Source organism: Plodia interpunctella, chromosome 16, assembly GCF_027563975.2.
Source record: "Plodia interpunctella isolate USDA-ARS_2022_Savannah chromosome 16, ilPloInte3.2, whole genome shotgun sequence".
Classification (NCBI taxonomy): domain Eukaryota; kingdom Metazoa; phylum Arthropoda; class Insecta; order Lepidoptera; family Pyralidae; genus Plodia; species Plodia interpunctella.
Genome location: NC_071309.1, coordinates 2,346,440 through 2,371,941, shown reverse-complemented (window position 1 = coordinate 2,371,941; position 25,502 = coordinate 2,346,440). Strand labels below are relative to the sequence as shown.

Sequence of the window (25,502 nt, the reverse complement as noted above, 5' to 3'; positions counted from 1 at the left end):
GGCCTACCTCGCTTTCAGTATTAACAATATGGATTTTTAATCTTAGTGTAATAAAGATTTAAAATGAATAAAGAGGTTGAGAATAATACCCCATCCCCTGTTCCTCCCCAGCTAGTGTAAACTAGGATTGATGTTCGAGCAATATTGCAACTAGCATCTGCCGGATAGAAAACAATTATCCACGCGTATTGAGAAACAATATGCATTAACACAAAAAAAAGCTACAAGTGACACAAACTTATTTTGAACTTAACAATACATAAATTGAAAAGTTTTTGAAAAACAACATGTTTTTGAAGGTTTCTGGGTTTACCATCATCTCTTAACGCGATCCACTCTACGACCTAAACTGAACTGCATCGCAAATTCGTACCATCGACATAATTTTTAGTATGAATGCGATTCATTTTAGGTGCCTAAATTGAACTGAGTTGCATTGGTATCGTACTGTAAAAGTTGATTCGAGTTTCACAACAGCAGGCCTACCGCTGTTCTGAAACTCGAATTTGTCGAGAAAGTTTGAAAAGGGGAAATTGAAATTTTTAATACAAAGAAACGCAACTATTTTGAAGATAAATAAATAAAGAACATGGTTGAATAAGCTAAAACACAAATGATGATCAAATTGATGAAAAAACAAATGAAAACATAAGCGTTGCGTCTTAACACGTAGCGAAACAAGAAAGGAAAAGGGGATACGTAAAAGAAACTTCACCAACAAAGTAAATAGATGTTAAGTTCAATGATCATGGATTTGTTATACATGTCACACATGCATTTTAACTTATTTTTGAAAATAATAATTTGATGAAAAAATTCTGGTATTGAGCGGGAATTGAAACCGCGCTATCAAGACCATGCCAGTTCGGCTGAATTAATTATCTTTACGTCTTACGCCGACGTACAGTATTTTCATTAGAAAGTAGTAGATACTCTTAATTAACTTCAATGATCATGTACCATACAAGTACCATTGCAAATTGATATTACAAATAGCGTTAATTTCTCTATTGCAAATTGATTGTATTATAATTATTTTTAGTAGTTTGTACCTTTGTTAAATATCATTTAATTTAAAATAAGACGTGTAAGTGCCTGTGAAGAGTTAGATGTTATAACTATCATAAAATGATATCTAAACCAAAGCCATTCCGGGTTCAAAATCCAGATTTCATAAAACACTAGACTCAAAGTCAGACGAGTACGTATGTATGTATGTATGTATGTTACAACCAACAGCCGTAACATATGATTTAGCAAACACGTCTCGTGTTGATGCAAATGCAAGCGGATTCTGTATCATTTGCAATGAGGTGTGCAGTACCAATGGAACTAGATGAAATAATTAATGAGAATTATGACACAAAAAAATTAATAAACAAAAATTTATATAAAACAATGTGCAAAAATTTATATTAAAAAACCTACCCCACGGTAGTTAGTGCCTCTAAAAATAAAGCTGGTCAAGCGCGCATTGAACACGTGAAGAGGGTTCCATACAATTTATAGAATTCTTATTGATTTCTTATAATCTACAAGAGTGAACCGTATTTTGTGTTTTTCGAAGTGAAAACTTCTTTAACGGCGTTATGCTCGGTAAAAAATGTTAAGCTCGCGTCAGGACACGTGATCTGATCGAAAATTATCTCCCTTGGGAATTTCGGAATTAAAAGTGCCCTATGTGTTATTCCGGGTTATATTCTATTCGTGTACCAAATTTCATAACAATCTGTCCAGTAGATTTTGCTTGAAAGAGTAAACAAACAAACATACACACAAATTTTCGCATTTTCAATATTAATAGGATGTCGTGATAATGTTTATTTATTTATTTTTTTTCGGGTGAAATATAGAGTAAACTTACATATATTTCAATATATAAAAACTATGTTCAATATCCTGTACAAATAGTAGAGGGCGCACGACAAGAGTGCCCGCATCAAAGTTGCGATCTGCATACGAATTTGCAACTGTTTATCTTTTTCAACACCCGCATGTCTCATTCGTCTCGCTAGTATTTACACTCATTATTTTAGTGTAACGATAATGATAACTTTATGATTCATGAAACAAATATTTTAAATGTCATTTTCTATACAGATTTACCACAAATTAGGGTGAGCTGCACCGTTTTACCGCATTTTGATGATGATTTTAACCGGGATTTTTGTGCGCACTTTAAAGTTTAACGTCAAAGTTGACGGACGCAATACTCTGTGGGTTGCACCACAGAGTATTGCGTATACAGGTGTTAATTTACATGTAAAGTTGATAAATAAACAAATAAAATAGAAGATACAGAATAAAGAAGATATGTACCTATCTTATATATGTTTTATTAGAACTTACTAATAGTAAATATATAAAACACTAGTTGCGCACCGGGGTTTCGCCTCTGTGGGAATTTGGGGGTAAAAAGCATCCTATGTGTTATTCCATGTTCTAATCTACCCGTGTACCGAATTTCGTAACAATCCGTCCAGTAGATTTTACGTGAAAGTGTAACAAACATACACACATACAACATAGATTATGCTCAAATGACGATGCCGACATAACCTCTCAAACTACAAAATCATTTCTTCTATGTGTATAAAGTGAAAGGAAAATATTATGTAAATTCTATCATAACAAATGAATTATCAACATTCCCGCTGAAAACACTTTTGAATTGATTCCGTGAACAATAACTAGGGTAAAACAAACATACGGAACAACTTTCCAAAATACTAATTTGCATACGAGAGTCAGAGTGTTTCACAAATAAGTGTGTAAATATATATTTTTAAGTGTGTCACACCATGCTTTTATAAGTACAGTCAACAGCACATCAACCTACTCCAATTCATTGCAAACTCGCCGCTATCACCGCGCCATAGAAGTTCATTCAAACAATAGCTTGTTTGAGCTTTAATTTGATGGTACATAGGTTAGATACGATGGTGTGAAGATAAGCATATTTTAGCTATGGCGGATTCAGTATATTTACATCACTGGTTCGTCCTTGTGGTGAACAAAAGCTCTCAAACAAACTAGGCAATGTCCGATCATTGGCGTTGCCATCTGTCTCAAATTCGGTTGTGTAGCCGGCATAAAAAGTAATCGGTGGACTTAATGCCATGAGGCATTCTGTCAGTCAAATTTAAAGGCAAAAACATTTAGCGGATCATAACAAAAGCTTTATCCTGCCCGTTTAGTACAACAATATCTTTAGGCTGTTGCGGCTACCTCAGTTCTGCTGCGCGTCCACTATGATTGCAGAAGCGGCTACGAACGACTTACGAGTATATGCGACTCGTTTGCATCTCAGCAGGTGCATACGAGTTGCCGACTGCGGGGTAGCGGTAACAGCAACACTATCCTAACGGTCTTAAGCTCCAAAATGGATAGCGCTGTGTTATCATTTTGGAGCAAATTACATAGAGGCGCTGTCAAATAATATTCCGTCTTTTTATATACAATTACTGACACAATTTTAAGTGAAATTGTTACTGACTATTATGATCGAAGTTATCTGAATAAACAGTTGTTATTATTATATAAGATACCCGATTAATTGAAACTCCAGTCTATAATAATACCGAAATTGCCAACAAAGCGCAGACCCCAAAAGTCTGTAAAAAAAGTAACAAGAGCACAAAGAGCTGTGAGTGCACAGAGTATCAAAATACTTCCCTGTCAAGTGTTCAATATGGGTGTGCATCAAACGAGATCCGCCATAGTAATGACAGCGGTGACTTGCAACGCTGTTCCGTTTATTAGTATATTGCGGTTTGAATGCAAGCTGCTGGATATGGCTGTCGGGGAAAGATTAAGGTAGATAAAACGTTTACTTTTAAAGTCAACAATAAAGATACAACGACTACATTTATACTAAACGACAGGTATTAAACACGCAGAAACCTTTTTTATATACCAGACGTTTCGAACCTTGTTACAAAGGTCCGTGGTCACTGGGCGACTGACTCAGCAAACGGCGATTGTTAGCTTAATTAAAAGGTATGTGCGCGTTTAATACCTGTCATTTAGTAAATAAAGATTCAATAAAAATATAAACGTAAAATTGAACATGGTGTGAGGTCCCGCCCTATAATAGGACTACTCTATACCCTCCTGTGGATGACGGTAGAAGGCGACGGGACACATAGCCTTAACAGCTGATAGCCACCTACAGCATTCCCAATGTTGACGTCTTGAATGGTTTGACGTCAGGCATCATAGCCAAATCTCCAAATTTAATGGGTTTTTTAAGCTTACCCTAGGTTCTGGGACGTCACAGCTCCTAATGTTACAGGGTGCACACGAAGATGAGAAAGATAATTGTAAAATGTAACCTACCTAATGATGATCAATGACGATGAGTTTCTACCACATAGCTCCCAACCGGAATTATGACGATCATTGAAAAAAGATCATTATAGCATCAACCTGTAGGCATACTTTTACACTTACAACAAATTAGCGGATAGCTGGCTGTCTCAGCCGTGTGGTTAATGTAAAATGTGACCACATGGAACGTTTTAAAGCTCATTTTGTAATGAATCTTAACTTGCCAGGTGGGAGCAGCGCGGAAAACGTGTGCTATAAAAATATACATATAATATACAAGACAACTATATTATTTTATAGACACATCCAGAGATTATACCTCTTAAATTTGGTAACCTAGGCAAATCCACCCCACAGATATGTCGCTTTGATCTAAAATACTCGTTTTGAGTCCTATATCTACCTAAAACCATATAAGTATAAAGGCTTTCATAATTTCAAAGGTACCTCCTAACATTTTAATACGATGCAAAATATTGCTAATTAAAATTTAGATTGCAGACTCATCAAAACATTGTTAGTTGTATGTACAAGTGTTTAAAAGACTTTCTAATCAATTGGGAAATGAGAAATAGAGTTTAGGCTGTTACTGTGGGTACCAACTGGCCGTTAACTGGTGACTTTTCTTATGGTCAATGTTATTGTTAAGGTGCTAACACACTATGCAGTATACAGTGTAGTGCGCTAGCACTTTATATAGTGATATACACAAACCACTCATCTCTATAACCTCTGAACCGACCGGTGCATATTATATGTATGTCAAACAATTGTTCAGATGTATTGTCTCGTTTCTGCGCGATAGAGAGATTTCACAAATTACAATACATACTAGTGTTTATATTTTCATGAGAATAGGTAGGGTAGGTGACATGGTTAGAAAATTGTAAAAAAATATATGTATGTTCTAAATAAAATTGATAGATTTAAAATAGATAATTAACAGACTGTAACGATGCCGTTGGATCATTATGCGAAGATTAAGTTAAAGTTAAGATTAAGCGAAGTTAAAGTTTTAAAATAAACTCAACCATAATAAAATACAAAAATTTTGAAACAACTTTTCTTAGGAAGTCATCACCATACAAAGCAAGTGTAGTTTATTTTTGTTATATTTTTGGAAACATTGTCATTATCACAGTATTTTTTTCACTGGTGTTTCTAATGATATAAGGGCCTTCGAATATAATAATATAAAAATAAATAAAAAAATTGATTAGCGGATTATTAAACAGATTTATATAATACAACGTCTAGTGAACGCCTAGTCTAAATTTATTTTGAGTACTAGATGTTGCCCTGGGCTTCGCTTCCGTGGGAATTTTGAGATAAAATATATATCAATCTTGGATAATGTACCTTTCTAACAGCGAAATAATATTTTCGGGGATTAGCCACTCACAAACGCTTACCTCTTTGTAATAATAGTATAGATCTGAAATCAGAAGCTGTAACCGATGTATCGGTTACAGCTTCTGATTTCAGATGAAGATAATACAATTTCTTCCTACAATTTTATCCATAAAACTGCATCCGCAATCCGATGTATTCCATGATAAACGGTGTTGCCATAGCGATTCCATATCTCCCCATTACAACTCCCCTAGAGGAAGATGTGAATGTTTTTTTATTTGATTTCGCACCCAATTTGCGCGGTCGTTTCGCAGAAGCGACCAACCGCGCGCTTTAAGGCGCAATTCCGATCATGACTGCAGATTTTTTGTTATTTATATATGTAAACATTTTGACACAAAATTCAACATGAAAAAAAGAGGCGGACTTTTGATACTACGATACTTTTGATATGGTCACAGCAGCCGATACTTAATTAAAAGAGTATTAGCCAAAAGTCAATACCTCTATGGTCAGGTATATTTATTGGGCAAGCAGATGAAGAAGCTATCCTTACAAAAATTACAGCTATATTTACTAAGACCTCGAGACTACAATATTTTATTTCAGATGTTTTACGTCCGGTAATAAATTTGTCCAGTTTGAGGTTCATCGCTGCGATTTTATCACTCATCTTCGAGTTTTTTGATGTAGTAAAGCAGCTTTTCATATATGTAGTTGTTTGTCGTCGTGATTAAAAATGTATCTTAATTTTTGTGTGTGAGTTACAGATATATCTGTAAGATAGTTGAAGTAAGCGATAAATTGCTCTGGGCCTCATGTGTGAGGAAGATTAAAATGATAAAAAATGGATAATAGAAATAGCAAAATAATCAAGTGTAGCTGCAAATAAATACAAAGACGTAATATTATTACGTTCTATTTATTTGTGGCTATTATTCACAGACCATTTACTATTTCAAACAATATGAAAAATAAAAATTAAAGATGGTGGGTTCGATCGTCATCAGATGGACGTAATATAACGACGAATAAACTTATGGAGTCGTCTACGGATACCACCTAAATGTTGTTTCTCAGAGCGTTTCGACGGCTGCGGCCGCACTGTCATTACATTTAACAAATTTTAACAAAGACGAGAATTAGTTTTACTGCCTGACTATAAAATAATTAATCTGTACTGTGGTAATGCAGATTTTATGAATGATTGATTTTGGAAATAATTCTTTCCTCAAGAAAATTGATTGATCGTAATGATAGCGCGGCCACAGCGGCGGTCGAAAGGATCTGAGAACCGAAGTTGGTTGATTTTAACGCGAATAACGAATGAATTGTTTACATTTTAATTGTTTACTGTCTTTATCGTATTTTTTAAAGCCCCAAAAGTAAGGGGAGGTGCAGAAACAGTTAATTGGGGATCAGGTGGGCCCGGCGGCAACAAGAGACTGAGAATTACTGAGTTCCTTAGCCACACGCGTTTTTGTATCAGTCATTAGGGTGAGAGTAGGTACGCTAGATCTCGACCTGTGGAAAAATGTAGACAATGCTTTTAGAATTAAGTCCGCTTTTTGTAGTTTTAAAATTGGTATTTTGGGCAATAAAATATAAATGAATTATGTGCTTGCAAAAAATAAAAGAATTTAATTACCTATGGCTACCTTAAATGCAATTTATAAAAAAAAATATCAAAAGCAATTCATGTGATGAATATAGTTTCATAGACACTTCAAATTAATAACAGCCATCAAAGATTTTGAAGATTTGTTCTTTGAAACAAACACACATCGAAATATCACTGCGTAAATGTTATTTTTGGACTTTTTAGTTACTTTTAGTTTTAGACTTTTTAGTTTATTAATTCTTATATTTGTTTTTTTTTTAATTTGAAATTATGTATTAATTCTTATGTCATGTTATGTTGTGTTCTTCATACGACGAATTCAGTCGTACAGAAATCAATAATGGGCAAAATTAAGACAACAAAATGTTTTTATCAATTTCATCTGTCATTAAGAGGCAATTCAATCCAACAAAATATTATATTCAATATTTTGTTTTTCATCAAGGCACAAATACTCGTGAAACCATCTGTGTGTTTGTTTTATATTTGCGCGTATTCAAAGGAATTGAAATCTATACATGTCAACAGTGTACAGGAGGCTTTATTCATCCAGCACACACGTCTGCCGGGATTAAAATATCTGTGTTGAGGGGAGTCTGGCTGGGGGAATAATTTGGCAATCGTCAGAGGTGTTTAGGGTTATTTTTCAGGGAACCACCACCGGCAGAGATTAGCAAGTGAATCCGAATAAAAATCCATCACTTACGTAACGTATTTGACTAAATAATTTATTATTCTGAAGCTGAGGTCGCAGTGCGGGTTTGTTTGCAATTCACTTTACAATATAATAATTCTATCGGCAGGTTTATGTTATGGGATATTGTGTACATAAATAAATATAAATAAATAAATATATTAGGACAAATCACACCGATTGAGCTAGCCCCAAATTGAGTTCAAACTTGTGTTATGGGATAGTAACTCAACGATGCTATATTTTATAACAAATACATATATAGATAAACATTCAAGACCCGGGCCATTTAGAAAAAAAAATATTTTCCATCATGACCCGACCGGGAATCGAATCGTCCCGGGTTCGATTCCCGGTCGGGTTCGGTCAGAGGCAAGCACTTTACCACTGCGCCACCGAGGTCTCTAAATATGTAATATATATTTTGAAGTCTGCGTGAAAAGATTTAGTAAATGATCATCATCATTGGTACACCTAAACTTTCGTCAGTGATCACATTTTCTATTGATGAAAACCACATGAAAATTCGTTCTGTAAATTGATTCCTACTCTTTATAGACAGACTGTATCTCCCTTCGGGATATAGGATTACAAACAGACCGACGAACTAACTCTCTAGTAACAGTTAAAGCACGTCCAAGTCGTCCAATGTTCATGTCCACTCGAATCTATTCTTGTTCAAATTCTCAGAAGCAAAATACGTGTGCACGATCGTAGACAATGCATTGTAAGATATTTTGGTCATTGTAACCTTCAAAAACTGTTAAGAACACCAAAGATAGTATTATACCTATATGTATTTAATGCATGCATATCTTCTTCGTTTATTTGCGAGCATTAAAGTACAAACATACAAAAACCTAACCTAATTCAATGCGAATGTGCTATAATTACACACTAATATGCAGGAATTTGAAATGAACTTGGCTATTGTGAGAGTAAAAGTAAAAAATTGTAAATGAATTAAAGAGAAAAGGTATTCCGTCCTTGTTCCTACTGCCTAATCAACTTGATACTAAGCTAAGAGTTAAAGTTTAGCGGTCGAAGAAGATTCAAACGTCTGTGCAGATTTTCAAGCATCATAACAAAGGAGCCCAAAGTCATACAACACACCCAATTAAAATAATGGCTCTCATATTCTGAATTAAATTTATGCTCGGACACAAAGGGGTCATAAAATTTTTCTTTGATAGAAACTATTTTTGCTCGGCAGTTAGTCTTATTGATATTGACCCTATAGAATAGGACAACTCTATCCTCCGATGGATGTCGTAGAAAGCGACTAAGGGCATAGCCTAGGCAATAATATCATTCCTAGTGACGGTTCACGTTAGGCAGGCGGTCAGTTATAAAATCATAGCCGAATCAAAGTTTTAAAGTTATTTTCCCTAATGTGAAAGAGTTAGTCGGCTACGATACTTCATACCCCCCATTTACGATGGGCGTTAAAAATGGAATGAAATATAATATTTTGCCGTCGATTAAAATAAAACGCTTTCCATTCATGCGTTGCTGACCGTGTAATCGGTTGCACCTGTCACCGTGCGCGCTGGTCCACTCCATCTCTGTCCTCCATTGAGATGTTATTATACATAATATTTTTTATTTTTGATAGGTACATAAAAGTATTAAATATAAAAGAAGACCCCTTGTCCAATTTGTCTGTATGAACGTGATAAACTCATAAACTACCGGACGGATTTTTGAACGATTTTCACTAATAAATTAAATTAGGTTTAGAAGTATAATTTATTATTGTTTTACGTGACCGAAGCCGGGACGGGCCACAAGTATTTGGTAATATGATGAGTAAATTATATGTATCTAAATGCTATATGTACTAAAAAAGTATTAATAAACATTCAGTGTTTTATACAGCGCAATAAAAAAGCGGCAATATACCTATGCCGAATCCGTGCAATCAACAGCAAATCATTTTACCCTGCATTTGTTAAGAAATTTACATAAAAAAGATATTTCGATCTCGGTGGCGCAGTGGTAAACTTGCCTCTGAACCGAGAGATCCCGGGTTCGATCTCCGGTCGGGTTATGATGGAAAATGATCTTTTCCTGATTGGCCCGGGTCTTGGATGTTTATCTATATATATATATATATATTCGTTATAAAATATAGTATCGTTGAGTTAGTATCCCATAACACAAGTCTCGAACTTACTTGGTGCTAGCTCGGTCTGTGTGATTTGTCCTAATATATTTATTTATGAAGACTGAAGTAGAAAAGAGGGTTAAACTAAAATTATATGTTTCTAACAAAGTTTGGCTAATTGCTTGCGGATAGTATATAGATAACCAGCATATAGGTAAGCAAGTGCGATGATAATATAGCAAGCTGCAAATGTAAACATTGTGCATTTTCGCCACAGCCAAGATGAAACGAGTGATTATGCGTTGTGTACAAATAGGATTTAATTGTCGCTGCGACACCCTGCGGTCGACACGTTTCCAATTTTGTACAATAATCCATCTTTTAAAGAACATTATATATACAGAGTCCCTTTTTAACTTTATTTATTTACTAGATGTTGCCCGGGACTTCGCTACCGTGGAAATTTTGAGATAAAATATAGCCTATACCAATCTTTGAGACCTTTCTAATGGTGAAGAAGAATTTTTGAAATCGGTTCGGTAGTTTCGGAGATTACCCGCCTCAAACATACAAACTCTTTTTATAATAATAGTATAGATTAATGTACACAACATAATGATGTACTTAAATATGTAACTATTATTATTTATATAATTTCATTAACAACATGATTGCAATAAATAAGTACCTACCTAATTGATAAAATTTCCAAATCTTTAATTTTCTATTTAACAAGCGTATTTTTACAATATAATTTGCCTAACAAGTAAAAAAGAGATTCCAGCACGACAGAGTACGTACGAGTAACGTTGCCAGACTTTATGGTGAGTACCAGAAGGCTGGCAGCATTACACCTCTGCACTAAACTGGCAATCCTCTGTGCAAGGAAACTGACCGCCCTCTGATCGCCCGTTACGTCGCAGAGACGAAATCTCAGCCACAAACTCACTCTTTACACTAAACCAATCTTCTTGAAAATTTGCATACATGTAGTTTGAAGTATGGAGAAGGACATATGGTACCTTTCATGTCGGAATACTGCCTTTAGCCGCGGGCAAAAGCTAGTATAGATATAAGACACGAAATAAATTATAAAACAAAAGTGCATAAACAGCAAAAGGTGTCTTATCAGTCGCTGCGGTTACATTAAAAAATACACGTATATTGCGAAATATTTTCGATTAAGTTAATAAGCACCTTGGCAGCGATTGCAATCTACCTTATCGGAGTCGATCAATCATACAATAATATTTAAGGCTACTTTCGCCAAAATTGCTTTTATTGTGGAGCATTGCAAAACTTGACTGCAGGTTGGGTTGTAAAAGTTATATTGGGTGTTGGTGAATTGACTGCAAACCTAAAACTAAGTACATTCAACTGTATGTCAAGTTTTTATATTAAAATCTAAGTGATGGTAATAAGGGCGAAATTTTAATGACATTAATCGAAGGAAGGCAACTAAAAATAAAATAAATAGATAAATAAATAAACAAATATATTAGGACAAATTACACAGATTGAGCTAGCCCCAAAGTAAGTTCTAGACTTGTGTTATGGGATACTAATTCAACGATACTATATTTTATAACAAATACATATATAGATAAACATCCAAGACCCGAGCCAATCAGAAAAAGATCATTTTTCATCATGACCCGAACGGGGATCGAACCCGGGACCTCTCGATTCAGAGGCGATGGCGACCTCGGTGGCGCAGTGGTAAAGTGCTTACTTTACCACTGCGCCACCGAGGTCGCTATAAAAATGCTATGATAGACTGTATGAGAGGAAATATCGTAAGCAACTTTATGTTCAATATTAAATTTGAAAAATATTATTCACCATGCCAATTTAGCCTATTTTCACTGATCCAGCCTCATATTACAAACAAATTATATTATAGTAAAAATTGTATCGTGTTCTGTTTCTTTTCTGTTAACTACTTATTTAAATATAAAAAATTACAGAATAATTACCTTTTTTCAAACCTATTATCCCTCACATAACAATCAATAAAGACATCATTTTTCACACCGTAAAATAGCCGTTTTTCCCTGATGGTGTCCCGTTTTAAAAGCAATTAATATTCCATCACGTCCCTGTAATCAAGCATGATGTTCGGTTTAGTACACCTGGGGTTATTTACATACCTACACATGCAACATTGATGGGCAAACCGACCAAAAATGGACTTTTTCAAGTTAGAGTTTAAACCCAACGGGTAACAAGCAAACATTAGAAAAAACTATAAACCCGCCTGCTTAAGAATCCTTTACACTGAGCCCTTTAAGTTGATATATTATAGTATTCGAAAAAAAAATTTACCAAGTCCAATGACGTTTCACAGCCGCCATGTTTTTACACAACAAATACGACACCTTAATTGTGTAAATCCGTTCAGCTGTTTTGGAGATATGAGGTACCTATTAAACATTATTCAAGATACGTTTTCTTTGCAGTCTAGTAAAAATTGGATGCCCAGAAAAGTTTGTTATGGTTTCGTTCTTGTTTTTTTGCATTTAATCGATAAGTTGGTTCTCGAAATCGCAATGAATATTGTTTGGGATATTCTCTAATTCAATTATACGATTGTTGCTTTTGTCCATTCATTCATTATGGCCATTATCATCGGCAAATCATTTTAATGATTATAATAATACTCGTAACGAAATTAATATTTCCTTTTTCTCTCCTAGGGCGAAATGCCTACAGGCGCAACTTTTTCAATCCTTTTGCATTACCTCCTTTAATTATATATCTTAAACATTAAATTATCTAGTTAGAATATTGGCTACTACTTCATGACGACAAATGACAAAAATAGATTTTTAGATTTTTTAACTAACATTATATATTCCCTACACATTTATTATAATGTTAGATGAAAATCAATCTCAATTTATACATTGACAAGTCAAGTTTATGAATCAAGTTAATTATTGTTCACTGAATAAATATGGGTACAAGTAGGTACTTCTAATAATTCAGTTAACTATAATTTCACTTATTTCTATATTAATAAGTCAAGACTCATCAATATGTAAATTAGCTAAGTCTTGACTTATAGAGTAGAAAATAGAAATTAGCGAAAGAATTGTTAGATATAATTGATAATTAAGTGGAATAATTATTTCACTAACGGATATTACATCATAATCACATCAGCAATGATACTAGATAGATAAAACGTATATTTAGTACTGCGTTTAGTTAGTGAAGCGGCGACAGTTTTGACAGGTTTCTTAAATCTATGATCATCAAATCGAAGAATCAGCGTGTTATAATATCACGCACAGATCTACGGCAATCACATAACATAGTGTGAGTTGTGTTCCGTTCAACAAATCACACTGTACCGCGGGCACAATGAGCACAATATTGTTCGTCGCCCGGCGACCGAGTCACAAGTGCATTGTCCACACCCTCCACGGGATCTGGCTGTTAGTTTAATGCCCCTACCATATATATGCCTTATTGAATATGAAAGATGAAGCGGTGGTGGTGTAATGGTTAAGACGCCCGCCTGTGGATCGAAAGGTCCCAGGTTCGAATCCTACTCGTGCCACATGAGTTTGTATACCAATCTGACTTTTGTATTGTTTTTATCTACCACCACTTGCTTTCGGTGAAGGAAAACATCGTGAAGAAACCTGCACACTGGTTGATTATTAACTTGTGTGTGAAATGGAGAAGTCATGGCAAACCATTCCATTAATAATGCCAAGAAAGTTGTTGTGTGTGTTTTAGTCCACGTAATGACCGCGAACCTCAGCCATGAGTAATACGACTATGAAGAAGATGCCTTATAGAAGTTATTATTAGTTATTATAAAAGAATTACAATTTAAATAGGATCACTCCATGTATTTCTAAATTCAAATTTCAATTTATATTGATATATTACACTCTGTTAGCAACAAAAAAATCCCTTCGAGTTCTCATAGTATTGGCCGTGTAAAAGGGATTTATTTGTCGCAACGAGTCTCATATAATTTGAAACCCCAGGGCTCCATATCGTTTGTTATCATTAGTTGTTTATAATCAAATGTATTGGCGAACTTCATTCACCCCACACAATTAACGTTTTGTTTGCAATTTGATGCAATTTGCTACACACATTTATCTATTCTAATGCCATTATGCAATACAAGGACAATGCTTTTTACATAATCTTTACTACTTACACTGATTGTTAGTTTGTTTGTAAACTCTGTATTGCACAAAGAAAACACAAACAAATACAAAAAGAAGCAGGGAAATGAATTGAATTTTGAATTTAAAGTACGGAGAAGGACATAGGGTATCATCAGTATATTATCACGGAAAATAAACATGGGCGAAGCCGCGGGCGAAAACAAGTAAACAAATAAATGGGCAATACTCACAGTGTTGTCTCTCTCACTCTGTTAGAAATAAAATTTGCGACAAAGAATTTTACTCATTATTCATTGCTGATAGTTTTTTCACTATTTTCATTGTATACATCAACAGTTTTGCCCTCCAAATATTTACATATTAAATCTTTAATCCCTCTATCAAGGAATGCCAACATCTAGACCCCAGGCAAAGATGTCGACACATAATTTTTCAATCTCCCTCGTTGAAATGCGTTTAGGAGATTGATTATAAATCTCCCATAGGTTGGGGGAAGTTATCGAGTTAACGCGCCGAAACTCGACCCCTAGTTCGCGGAACTTCACTAGGCTAGGAGGCAGTGATAAATTAATTTTATTTGATTGTGACCGTATGACGTATGAAGTGAACGTACGGTTCGAGGTACGCGTATAGGATTTGGCTGCATGAGCCTTCGTACGGACAAATACTTTATCATATAGAATGATTGGCTTTTCATTATCGGTCAATTAAAAAAAAAAGAAACATACATGTTAATACTTTTGTTAATGCAAAGACTAAAATACTAGTTTCTAACCGCGGCTTCGTCCAAGTACTTTTCCCATGTCGTAGCCCAGCCTGTATTTCTCCAGCTACAAAATTTCAAGCAGATTGGTTGAGTTGATAAAGCGTTAAGAGTTTAAGAAACAAAATAGGGGGAAACTTTATTCATATATATATATTTTTTGTAGATTGGAAAGGATATTTAGGATTAGGAAGTTAGAAATACTAGATAAAAACCCGCCTTTCTCTAAAATTCAATGAAATCTTGTTATTAGAGTGAAGAAAGTGTATATAAATCTGATTTTATTGTGTTTTTCAATTTTTGCTTTTATCCTCAGTCACACACAATGCGTCGTAACAGGTATGTCTAAATTCTAATTGCTCCAGTCAAATATGACTGGTGCAAATGATGCTTAGATACTTTTAAATTTGGAATTATACAGCTGCAGCTAGGACTATTTATCCCTAATCTCCCCTCTTTATCTATCATCCGCTAACAACTGAGACGCAACACCCTTGATTCCTTAGCGGATGTTTAATTTGCGACACTGTTTAATTAATCAGAGTTTGTCTTGTTGATTGTTTTATGCCAATTATAAGTTGTCCATGTGTTCGCGACGTTGATTGGTGAGATGACAGCGGTGATTGAAAACTCAATGTTCTTCAAAAGTTTGCAAGCATCTTTGTGTTCTGTCATTCTCCATAGGGATTTACCAATTTCGAAAATTGTATTGAAACTGGTAATTTCTTTTACATACTGTTGTCGAAGGAGTTGGACTTATAAATGGAGAATGGGGAGGCGTATTGAGTTTGAAGGATTATGGAGAAGGGGCATAGGGTACCTTTTATCATGGAAACGCGAGCACACGCGAACGAAGCCGCGTGTAAAAGCTAGTAAACAAATAAATGGACAACACTCACAGTATTGTCTCTCTCACTCAACTAAAAATAAAATTTGCGACAGAGAATTTGACTCATATTTACAGAACGCTTAGGAAATATTAGGTTAAAAATAGGACAACGTAAAAATCTTGTGAAAAATATGAATTTTGAATGGCATTTAAAATGAAGGGGTTGCCAATTATTTTACACACAAAAATCGGAGGATGAACGAATAATTTCAGAAGACGGCAACGTTCAAGTAAACCATAAAGCAGATGTCCATAGACCGTGGCAACTAGACGGTTAGCCTGAATGTAGTAGACCTGACTAACCGCAATCTCTATTACCTAATATAAAAAATATATATTTTGCCGCATTTCTATCTGCCCGATCTGTAGCTACTTCCGATTTTCTGACAAAAACTATGCCTGGTAATTGATTGACGAGCGCAGAATTAGTTCGCAATAGAATGATGCAGGCTTCGAGGGGAAACTCCAAGAAGGGGTCCGGAATGATCATAACATTTCTCATATTTACCTCACGTTGCGTTTTTCTTTAGGCCACATTTTATTCCAAGAATGTTACGCGACGCAACAATCTATGTAAACTGCTTAACATGAGTCATATTGGTTTGCAAACTCATGTGGCACGAATAGGATTCGAACTTAGGACTTATCAATCACAGTCTGTAACACTGATGAAACTCAAAAGTGACTAGAAATTGCGATTTCGTTTATCGTCTTTTCTGCGCCTTATGCCATTATCGTAGTACAGTACGTTGAACTTTGGTTCTCTGTTGCTGGTTTCTTATTGCGATAAAATATCTATATTATAACAACTTCGCAATATTCTTACACTAACGCCGCATCAGCATATGTCCAAGTGTAGTGTATAGCTTGCATTAGGTCTAAGCTACTTGTAACATTATAATTATTGTAAGCCGATATTTTGCCTACTTATAATTCAGACATGAAAGTTGTTGTGGTTATTATACAGTCGAAGGGCTTCGTTAGACCACAAAAACATTATGAAAAATAAAAATTGATTTTGCAAATCTGTTCAGAAGTTCGACATTAGCCAGGTTCCTTTTATTGCATAGCTGGTGAAAATGAAAGGTACGTGGATGAGAGAGACACAGAACAGTAGTCAGCGCGGTTGAGTTCACAGTTCACTTTTCACACACTTTTCACAGTTTATTTTTTGTCATCTGCTACCGAGAGGTAAGGTCTCAAGGTACAGAAAAATTGTTCATTTGCTTAATGCATGGATTTAAGACGGAGTACCTACTATTTCCGTGGCTTAATGATAATAGCTCTGAAACATCAACAAGGGACAGTCTCTTTTAGGCGTTCTAGAATTTATTAAACAAATTCTGGGTCAAATCCCGGAAAAGAATGTCTTCTACGGCCACAACAATAGATTATTCCGGCCCGATAACGCTGGCTGCATTATGATTTTTCATACTATACAATCTGACTCATGTATACAATTGCTATAAACCACCACTTGCTTCACGTGAAGGAAAATATCGTGAGGCATCGTCTGAAGGAAAACATCTGCACAATAGTGAAAAGTGAAATACAAACCCGCACGGTTGAACCAGTGTTAGCAATTAATACTCTGGAAGTGAAGATTTTTCATAGACAAGAAACAAGTCCTCCCACTTACGACAGTATAAGACATTCTAATCCGCAAATGACCGTGTACCATAACAATGACTATGCATCGTGTAACACTATAAATCATGGACGAGAGAACGTCTAATGGGCCACTAGATCGATGTCTTGATTGTGAGCTAAGGCGAAATATGAGTGCCTGAGCATAGTCTAGGCTCTCGATGACAACGTCCTGTGCCTGCTATCCTACTTCGGGTTTCTATCTTTAACACAGATACAAGAACATTGCATTTAAATGTTATTTCTGTGATCTATAAGCATAACATTTTAAGCCATAACGTAATAATAGCATACTGTATTTTGGAATAATGATTTTTAAGCATTACGTTCGATTTAAGCATAATTGTTTAAAGCATAACTAACCTAAAAAAAATCTTTTTCTAACCTAAAAAATAATTATGCCACATTTACCCGTATGCCAAAGAATAATAGGGCAAAAAAAAAACAAAACAAAACCTTTTAGTAGAAATAAAATTACAAACTTACAATTGCAAAATTTAAAATTCAATCATATTCGCAAAAAACTATTATTCTGTACCTTTAATTTTATGAAATACTTACGTGAGTGAATATATACTATCGTGGCTACTAATCACATAAAAATAATATTATAATATATATAGCACAGTGACAATGAACATAAAAAGACCTCAGCATTATCTCTATAAGCAAGCACAATAATCCATATATGATATAATGCTTTCGCGTGTCCCCATGCATTAATCTAATGATCTTTCATTACATCATAAAATGGTATCGTAAAAGAGCACTTTTCGCCCGATATGGGTTTTCATATTTGGCGTTCCATGTCCGTGCTTCGTAATAAAAGAAATCACTTTAAAAGTGCAGCCGAATGATAACGGGGCTTGCGTGTGACGGTGACACACCGCTGTGAAGAATCTAGCTTGAACAAGTTTTTATTATCGCTAGATTGATCTTATTGATACTTCGTGTGACAAATCCAAATAAAAGCCAAATATCTTATTTTCTATTCGCAGTATACAAGGAGACAAAATCAAGAAAAACACTAATTGATTTTAATCATTGTTACTTAATTTACAAAAACTTAAATTTATTTAACACCGCGACGCAGCTCCCGTCGAATTAATAGTAAACATTAAACATTACATACAGTATAATATAGTTACTAAATACATATGAAAAACAGTGTAGGTATTGAACAAATGAATTTGTAAATAAAGTCGAAGAATCCGGCGTTACTTTTGCTATGGCGCTTGCAGGGCATCAGTTATACTTGTCATTTACATATGTAACAACTTCAAACTTACCTTGAAAACTTGCCGTGCCTTGTAATAAATAAATCTGAATCTGAAATATCAATATCAAAAACATCAACAGCTGTGTGTTTTCAATCATCGAAACAGGGACAAAGACCGGAATAAAACCTTACGTGCAGCCCGCCGTTATGACCATTGAATAGAGTTCCACGTAGTGTAACCTGATTATGTGGGTGACTGTACAACAGTACCAACAAGGGTTCCCAGCTTGTACAAGTACAAGATTCGAAGATTAATACCTTAGTCTTTGTGTTTGCCCGACGTAAACAAAGAGGGTTCTGTTCCGCTTGCATCACGTCTCGGAGTAGCTGGGCGGTCCTGGATTGATGGTATTGAATGTTGGTGAAAAATTTGTTTGCACATTTTCAAAATTTTCAAGACATTTTAAAACTTACTATATTTTCAATCTGAACCACCTTTACAGTTATACAATATAATTATTTCATACATTCATTTTTACAATTGATATACCTACTTAAATATGAAATGATTTATTTAAGAAGTACTTAGGTACTCGTATAACCGTCGAAAAAATATTTCAGTTATATTAATTGAACTATGCGTAGCCAGATCGTATATACCAGCCTAGAAACTAAAAAATAACAAGTTTATTTGTTAGACAAATGAAAAAAAAATTGAACGGCTTAACGATTTTGATCAAACATATCTAAAAACCGCCGCATAAAAATTTGAATAAAAAAAAAAACGGGTCCATATCGGTTAAACCGTTGATTAGCTACGGTGCCATGTACAATGTACACAGACAGACAGACAGACACACTTAGCGCTCAAACTCATAACACCCCTCTTTTTGCATCGGGGTTAAAATGTGACTATACCTATATACATCTTGATGAAGGCATTTAAGTCTTTATACGTTGTAAATATTATTTAATTTTCTAGTTTTAATAAACATTTACCAAACAATATTAAAATATTCCATATATTATTTAACAAGTTACCATATTAATTTGCTGGCTTGTACCATCTTCAACTGATTAAATATTCATACACGCAATAATGAGGACTCGTATATAATAGATATATATAATTACTTCTCGCTATGTAATGCTTTATGAAGCTCTAATTACATAAATTCGTTAGAGAATGCTCTTAAGATATATTTCACGTGAATTAAATTTACCCACTTTAAAGTAAGTTCCACCCACTCTCCACTTTCCTACGTTCTACTTTACTGAAGTTAAGCACTAGTGCGCATAAATATACTTACTTAAGTTAAATAATTATATCTAAAGGTTGGTTGCACCGACAACTTTGACGTTAACTTTGACGTACGCAGAAAAACGCAAAATAGCCGAAGCCCCGGGGCGAAACTAGCGACTATATACATTTGAGTTTTCATCATCATTAAGTACATAGTATAAAACAAACTTAAACTTGTCGCTTCCCGCTGTCTGTCACTATATAAGCTTAGATCTTTGAAACTACGCAACGGATTTTGATGCGAGTTTTTTTATATATAGTGTGATTTCTGAAGGCTTAGGTGTATAATTTATTATGGTTTTACACGAGCGAAGCCGGGACGTGCCGCTCTAGTATACAATGTATTCGTATTTTTAAGAAATCCTGAAAGTGATTAACAGCCAACCTGACACGGTACTCGAAGCATTAATAACGAATGCACTCGGTAATACGTTAATGCATTTCTTGCGTGTTCCACTGAGGCGCTTATTATAACACTCATTAATTGGACATTATACGCCATTTTGTTTACGATTACAATAAAAATGTGAAACAAAAAATCTAGTCAATAACCAATTTTTCTTTATGTTATAACAAGCTTTGACGCGCGGCTTCGCCCGTGTGAATTTCCCACGGATATAGTATTTTTTCCGCGATGAAAGGTACCCTGTGGCCTTCTCCATACTTCGTCAATACTACATAAGCACCTATATGTAATTTCAAGAAGATTGGTTGAATAGACAAAGCGTGAAGAGGTCACAAACAAACAAACAATCTTATTTTATATAATATTATTTAAGATCAGGATTTAATATTAGACTAACAGCTTTTTGCAGCTGATGCGTCTACATCAAGCAGCGTTGAAGGTTCTAAAATCAAATATAGTTTATAATCAAGTTTTTAACCTACAAATTTTATAATAATATTGTAGGTTATTATATATTAGGATATTTACAATAATTATAACCTACAATACTAATTATTAATTAAAGTAAATCAAAGAAGCTTCCTGCAGCTGTTTTAGAGATAACGTGTCAATATTTGTGAGATATTCAGCGAATGTAACAAGCATGATATAAGCGAGTCTTTGATAGTGAACTAATATTTACACTCGGGAAACTTGTGAACGCACACTAAGGCTGCCTTTATCACTCGGGTATCTAAATATTGAAGATGTTTAATTTATTTAACGACTAGCTTTTGTCCGCGGCTTCGCCCGAAATTCTCTGCGAAAGCGGTACAGACATGATTTGAAAAAAAACCTATGTTTGAACTGGGGTCTTTAGCTACGTGTATTTAATCAAAATCGGTCGAGCGGTTTAGCCTTGAAAGTCTTGACAAGTGTTTTAATAAAACTAAATAAATTTAAGTCAAGATCCATCGCTTAATTAAAAACGTTAAATTCTAATTTAATATGATTAAATGTATATAAACAGTTTCGATAAAGTAGTTTAACATTAAAACACAAAATTCTAATATCTTTTTTACAAAATCTAGCAGTTTCTATTTAAAACACCAGCACCATTTTCGCCTTTATTAACATTAGACCATTAGGTACAAAGTGCTGTGACAATCCAAGAAACTAACAAATTCTTTGTTAAATACTAAAAGCAGACGGCAATCTAAATTGCGCGGTAAAACAGCCGACGGGGAGCAGGTATCAAAGTGGACTTCCCTGGTTCAAGCGAGATGTGGTTGATAGAGTCTTTGCGGCATTGAGCGCCCAGTTAGCATTCAGAAAGACGCCGCGGGCATAGGCGAGATAACATCTCGATGTTGTGATGGATGTTACACACAGTCGTCTGAATTGGCTAACCCAAACAGTGCTGACTCGATTGCGTCGAGGATGCGTGGTAAATTAATAGTCTAATAAATTAATAGTAACTAGAAGAACACGATTTTATGAAGTGCACGTAAAAGCCAAAAACAAAGTTCATGACAAAATCTATCTCACGAGTCATATTATTAGAAAAAAACATTGTAAGAAACAATATTGGTAAGCCCTTGTAGCATGATAGGGACCAACACTGTTCAAATGAGTTTCTTTCGGCATTTCTTCTCAGCAGTGGTCGTTCCGAAATGACAATAGTGTGTAGCCTGTGAGAAATAACTATTTAATATAAAAATTGACGAGAAAAAGTGCCTGTGAAGGTCTAATTTCTGAATAAATGATTTGAATTTGAATTTACATACATACAGGTCTAATAAAAGCGTGTTAAAAATTGTGTTTGTTTGAATCATTACGCCTCTAAACCTATTTCAATGGCATAATGAGAAGAATCATGAATAATGAGAATGACCACAGGGTATTTAAATAAATAAGAACAAGAATTCTTTGGAAATTGTTTGGAAAAAAGAAAAAAAAAACTGAAAAAAAAAATCTGAAAAACTGAGCAAGCAACAAATAAGTTACGTATAGTGACTTATGTTTGTTGCTTGCTTTACGTTTTTTGTGACCGCGTGTAACACGTCCAGGACCGTTGCATATATACAATCTCTCTGTCCGTAGGAATCTATCACTTGCTCGTCCTCATAAAAGGCTGTTGAAACAACACGACGAGTGCTTAAAAGGCTTTTATTAACAGAAATGTGAATTATACGATTCCGCTGATTCCATTCGACGACGCAGTGGTGTTGTGGTTGTCTCTGAACCGGAAGGTCCCGGGTTCGGTCCCCGGTCGGGTCATGATGGAAAATGATCTTTCTCTGATTGGCCCGGGTCGTTCTGGTTCGCCCGGGATGTTTATCTATATATGTATATGTTATAAAATATAGTATCGTTGTGTTAGTATCCCATAACACAAGTCTAGAACTTACTTTAGGGCTAGCTCAATCTGTGTGATTTGTCCTAATATATTTTATATTTTTATATTTATACTGAATCAATTTGATAATTTTATTATTCGATTCGCACGGATGTCAAAAAGGATGTTAATGTAACTATGTATACATATATAGGTCTTTTCTAAATTGTATTTATTTTATGGGAAACGGAGTTTTTATAAATAAAATGAGTAAACATATTTTATATTTTACATTAAAAACTTTTTACAAGCTTTTATTTAGTTTCATCTGTCCCGTTGTCTGTCTGTAATCAAATGTGCAAGTTAGAATTCTCCTACTTCCAGTTGACCTGCAGAGTTGAAATTTCCCACATCGCTTCAGTTTCCATGACAGTGCAGTTATTATGATAAACATGATCCAATGGTGCAGCCCGGATCGGCTACAAATGAGGAAACTCGTCAACCGTTTCCAGCACGGAAATGGGTTTCTTGTCAAGCCTTAAATGTCATAAGATCTCTCTGACGAAAATACAAGCTTGTGGCAAAAATGTAATTTTAAAAACCAGTTATACAAGCTTTCATTGATTTTCACTAGACCGGTCTGCCAAATTAAAAAAAAAAACAAATCTTGCAAGTTAAATTTCACCTGCTTCTGAAAGTTCTACAAAGTTGAGATTTTGTACAGTCAACAGCACATCAACCTACCCAAATTCATTGCAAACTCGCCACTATTACCGCAGGGTAATTTGATAATGCTGTTGACTGGACGTCGCCTGAGTTTATATAAGAACGCATTATTATGATTGTATGATGTAACAGTGCACCCAAGGGAACTCCGCAACGGTATTGCACGGATATGATTATTGCCATGCGTTGATCGTCAAGAATGAAAAAATCAAAATCAAATCACTTTTTCACGTCATATTCTAAATTGAATTATATTTACCAAAGCTACAAGCTATGAATACAATAAAAGCTTGTATCAGAAATATTTTTTGTAAAAATTTATTAAAACAGGCATTCAGTCATAAGTAGCAGTGGACCTAACTGTAATGGAACTAATATAGATAGGATATGTACAATTGTACATCTTATTGTCATTTAAAACAATAATAGGAGACAAAAATAATATTGTTTTCAGCAACGGCACAGAAAGAACAATAACTCGAAAAAATTTATTGTTTTAGAATAAATTAAAAAAAAAAAACATTCGATTTCAAGCATTAACAATGCCCGATCATTTAGAAAAAAAATATTATTAAGTATTATGTGTTCTTATAATGTAAAAATAAGAATAGAATTAAAAAAAAACGGTTTATTTATTTGATGCAATTATAAACATTCGCTTTCTTATTTTAACTTTACTATTTACGAAGTTATTAAAATAGATGGTAGGTACTTACGAGTGTCACCATTCAATTAGTTACCCTATTCCTAACCCTAATTTTTTTAACTTTAACACCAATCTATGTGTACAATGTTTAGAGTGTACAATTTATTATTTATTCAACAGGTAAAAGCAACTGCACCGAAAATGGACCGCAACGGTTACTTCTTTTACGTCTCATCCACCGCTAAGAAGAAGAAAATCAGCTTGATGCAGCCGAAACCCCCGAAAGTGGCATTCATTGACAAAAAACGACCAGGGACTGCCGAGAGGGTCTACACAACTGTCAGTATCGCTCCGGCGGTGACGGAGGGCGGTCGTGTTGAGGCTATGTCGCAAAGAAGTGTGGCGGCGCCACGCGCGCGTTTGTACTCGCAACTCGAAAGTTATCAACCGAAATACCACACTATACGTGATAACAGTGAAAAAAAAGTGGAAAGTGAGTGTAAGAAGAAAAAGAGAGAACAGAGGATTACCTCTTCGAGTAATCTCAGGTGAGTTTATTATTAATTTCGATGCAGAATGTTACTGAATTAAATTGTTATTTAATTCAGTAACATTCTGCATCGAAAGGTCGTAATGGTGTAAATCTGACAACTGTGATTTAATAAATTATTTAGGTTTGGTTTTATAGTTTTGTATGCGATGACGTTTCATAGATAATTATTATCTCAATGAAACACAATTCGTAGCACAATTATTATTGTGCTACGAGATGTGTTCATGTGCTACGCGTCTGCTACGAGAATTATGAAGTTTTATTGTCATAATGAACTACAATAACAATTCATCACACACATCTTCGAATTTTAAATTTGAAGATTGAGAACCTTTTTTTTTTCGTTAGGAATGTGAGAAATTTTGAAATAAAATCAGTCAGTGTGGATAAAACTGTGACACTGTGTTTTAACTAAATTGGTGACAGACAAACTATCCTTTTGTTTGTAACATTTTTTTTCAAAACGGATCTTTAAATTGACATGTGTCTTGCCGTGGATGTGGTTGGAGAGCTAAATCCTAATCCTAATGAATATTATAAATGCGAAAGTAAATTTGTTTGTTACTTTTTTACGCTATATTTACTAAACTAATTTTTTTTTGCAATTTTTCATTCATGTAGTTTGAAGTATGGAGAAGGACATAGGGTATTTTTTATCCCGGAAAAATAACTGTACCCGCAGGAAATTTACGCGGGCGAAGCCGCGGGTAAAAGGTAGTAATATTATATAACTACTTTCCGGGCAAAGCCACGAGCAACAGATAATATCTCTTAT

General features: G+C 34.7%; 1 protein-coding gene across 1 annotated transcript in view; it reads left to right on the top strand.

Moving 5' to 3' along the window:
* LOC128676573 (uncharacterized protein) overlaps positions 1–25,502 on the top strand; it is a 237,824-nt gene that overhangs the window by 40,179 nt on the left and 172,143 nt on the right. The window contains exon 4 of the mRNA XM_053756752.2: positions 24,355–24,722. Within this exon, the coding sequence (XP_053612727.1) occupies positions 24,355–24,722 (368 nt within the window). The remainder of the gene's footprint in view (positions 1–24,354; positions 24,723–25,502) is intronic.